At 54.1% G+C, this 3103-nt stretch overlaps 1 protein-coding gene across 1 annotated transcript; it reads left to right on the top strand.

Moving 5' to 3' along the window:
* Positions 1–1054: 1054 nt before the first annotated feature.
* Positions 1055–1898, top strand: MIND_00807600 (Gata zinc finger domain-containing protein; the record flags this gene model as incomplete). Its single annotated transcript, XM_037364751.1, has 2 exons — positions 1055–1103; positions 1150–1898. 2 exons carry the CDS (start codon positions 1055–1057, stop codon positions 1896–1898), a joined length of 798 nt encoding a protein of 265 aa, XP_037217993.1.
* Positions 1899–3103: the final 1205 nt, after the last annotated feature.

The following is a 3103-nucleotide window of genomic DNA, read 5'->3' as shown; positions in this document are numbered from 1 at the left end:
CTGAATGAGTACTACCCAGGCCGTCATCACTGGCAGTATTGCCGCCCATCGAGCGCCAGCGCAGAAACTGGCATCGCGTAGGAGAAAAGTGACGAGAGAGTGGCCGCCGGAGGGGCGGGAGGATGGAGGCAATGAGATGGATGCACCATCAGAAACCAGCGTCATGAACAGGCCATGAAGGGGGCAGTGGACGGAATTCAAGTGCAATTAGTAGTTGCTAACGCCAGCTCCAAATTTGGTCCTGATGATGTGCCAGGACGCCGCGCGGGACGTTCCAGGAAGTTGGAATGCCGAATCCCGATGTGGGCGTAGCGAGCGGCGGACGCTAATCCATCTGCACCGTCCTACGTGTGATCCATTCAAATCGCACTTGCACGATGCCAAAGCTCGCGGGTGACAGTGGTTCGTCAAGTTGTCTAAGTCGTAGCATACACCGCGAGCCACGGCCCAACCATCGATGCGCAAGCAACTGAAAGCAGAGCACAATGTCGAAAAGCGTCGAGGGTGGGGATTACCTAAGACAAGACGGGCCGAATTCGGTGAGGCTGTGAGGAATGATGGGCATAGCCGTTGCCAAGGAGGTCGGCTGCTCGGATCCGGCGATCTGTCCCCAAGAAGGGTTGCTTCTGCACCCTCACCTTCATTTACCCATAGTCGAAAAGCGCCCCACATAGAATGACTCGTGTGGCTCCCCGACCACCCAGGAGTCGGGCGAGAGGGCGTTTCAATCCCCCCGCGACCGCTCGCGATCGGATCTCGGAGCGCGCGTTAAGCCAACGCCAAACCCTCGAAGATTCCATCCCTTTGCCTTCTTCGTGCAAATCTCATCATTCACGCCTAGTGCGACACCTCCTGCCAGACGTCCAACATTTCCCCGGGGCTCGCGCACAGGCTGTCAGTTTTTGCTTTTAGCGGCGGTGGCTCGAAACACCGCGTCTATTGAGTCAGAAGCGACGCGCTTTGGGGTATATAACACACGCGTTGGTGCGTTCTCACATCTTTTGTTGCCACTGTCACCCCAGCTTAACGAATCCAGCAGCACACTATAGCTCCAATGGAGGCATTTCGACATCACGATACTTGGTCCTCGTACTGGCAATACGGTGCGCCGCTCCCTTGCGTATAACTCTCCCTTATCTCTTGTCAAAGGGCAGGACACACATTACTCCCCCCACCAGACGGCGCCATACTCGCAGCCCTACCCACCCGTCCACTTCCGGCCGATGTACCCCGAAGACAACGCGATGGCTGCTGCTGCTGCACGCAGTCAGTGGGGCCACTGGCAAACTGCGCTCTACGACGACAGCGAATGGCAGTTGCCTGCAACGGGCGACTTCCGCGATATCTTCGCCAGCACTGAACTGCCCTACCTTGGCGAATCGTCGAGCGCCAGTTCCCCCAGTTCTTCGAACTACCTCCCTTCTCCGCTCCCCGACCTCCGCGTTCTCGCGCTCCCGTCTTCCCCATCAGCCTCCGCTACTAGTTCCCCTCCGCCACGGCGATCCAGCACGGATTCGACGGCATCGACCAAGTCGGGGAAGGTCTGTGCCCATTGTGCGGCCACCTCTACGCCCCTTTGGCGCCGAGACCCGGCCACCCACCGCCCGCTCTGCAACGCCTGCGGGCTCTACCTCCAGCAGCGCAACAAGATGCGGCCCGCGGCGCTGATCGCCGCTGACCAACGCTCAGACGAGGAGGACGGCGCGGGCCTGGACGGATCGGAGCCCACGTGCTCGCACTGCCAGACGCGCAAGACGAGCGTGTGGCGACGGAGCAAGACGGGCCAGCGCGTGTGCAATGCGTGTGGGGTGTACCAGCGGCTGAGGGGGCGCGACCGGCCGTTGAACTTGCGCAGGAACAAGATTCGCCCGCGGTGTAAGCATCCGCTGCCGAAGTAGGGTGAGAACTGTGGGGATTGAGTCGTATACCATTTACCGTGGGTCGAGAATAGCCACCGCCCACATGTATGTACAACAGACGCGTCTAATCGGACTATTGTGACTGGTAGACGCAAGGTAGACGGACTGCCATAGACGGACCAAGAACAGCACAACAGTAGAAAACAACGGAAAGTCATCACCTACTATGATGCGCATAATATAAGATCATTTTTCATTATTTATTAAGTTTTGCTACAACTAAGACCTTTTGACCATGCTGAGGTTTGAAAACAAGTGATGGTTACCTAACTGAGTGATGAAACCCAAGTTTTATAACATAACAGAACTCAGGTTTCAGTTTGACAGTTCAGCGACTGAAGCTGAAGTTTTCAGTGACTATGCTGAATGGGAAATCATTTCACAAGGATGTCTCACTGGCATAGGGTCAAGGGGGTGTCACGTGTCAAAAAGTGACAACCGGGATGGTCGGTCGGTCCCCCCTCCGGACCCTTAAAAAATTTTGTTGGTAGAAACTTTTTGGCTGAAATGGTAAGTCAAAATTGTCTTAGGATGGGTTACAAGTACTGTTTGGTGCACTATACATCCATAATTAAGTATCAACAATCTCACAAGTGGTTATTTTTCAGTATCTCATCATCAGATGGAACATTGTGACAAATCAGACCATATGGGGATGGATATCTGTACTCTGGAGTGAGATTTGTAAGACAATGACTATATCAGGACTTTGTCTACAAGATATATATATAGCTAGAAGTCTATTTAACCTCCTGCGCGCTGGCCAAGAGGAGGTGTGTATGTGACGAAGGATCAAATAACTGAGGCGGGAAATTGGCAACAAATGGATGGCATTTGGGTCCCAACGTTCTCGGGCCGACACGGGGCCGACTCAAGCCAACTACTGGAGACTAGGTACTAGACGGAAAGAATGGATGTAGAGTGGAGATGAAATAGAGTGTAATTGTAGCAGGGATGGTGGGAGGGGGAAACTATGCGAGCAATTGAGCTGCGAGCGCAGCGTGAGACGACAACATCTCCCGTCACACTCGAGGCAGTATATTTAGTGCTGTACACAAAGAGAAAGGGAAAACATGAAAGAAGAAAGAGACACGCGTCGCGAGGCGACACACATCGGGCCGAGCTGGGTTGTTAACCCTGAGCAATCCCTCTCCTCCCTGATTGCTCACCCAGTTTCTATTAAT

Source organism: Mycena indigotica (genome assembly GCF_014461135.1).
Source record: "Mycena indigotica strain 171206Taipei chromosome Unknown Mind.scaff0007, whole genome shotgun sequence".
In the NCBI taxonomy this organism is placed as follows: Eukaryota; Fungi; Basidiomycota; class Agaricomycetes; order Agaricales; family Mycenaceae; genus Mycena; species Mycena indigotica.
Note: the sequence above shows the minus strand (reverse complement) of the source record. Positions and strands in the feature narration are given on the sequence as shown.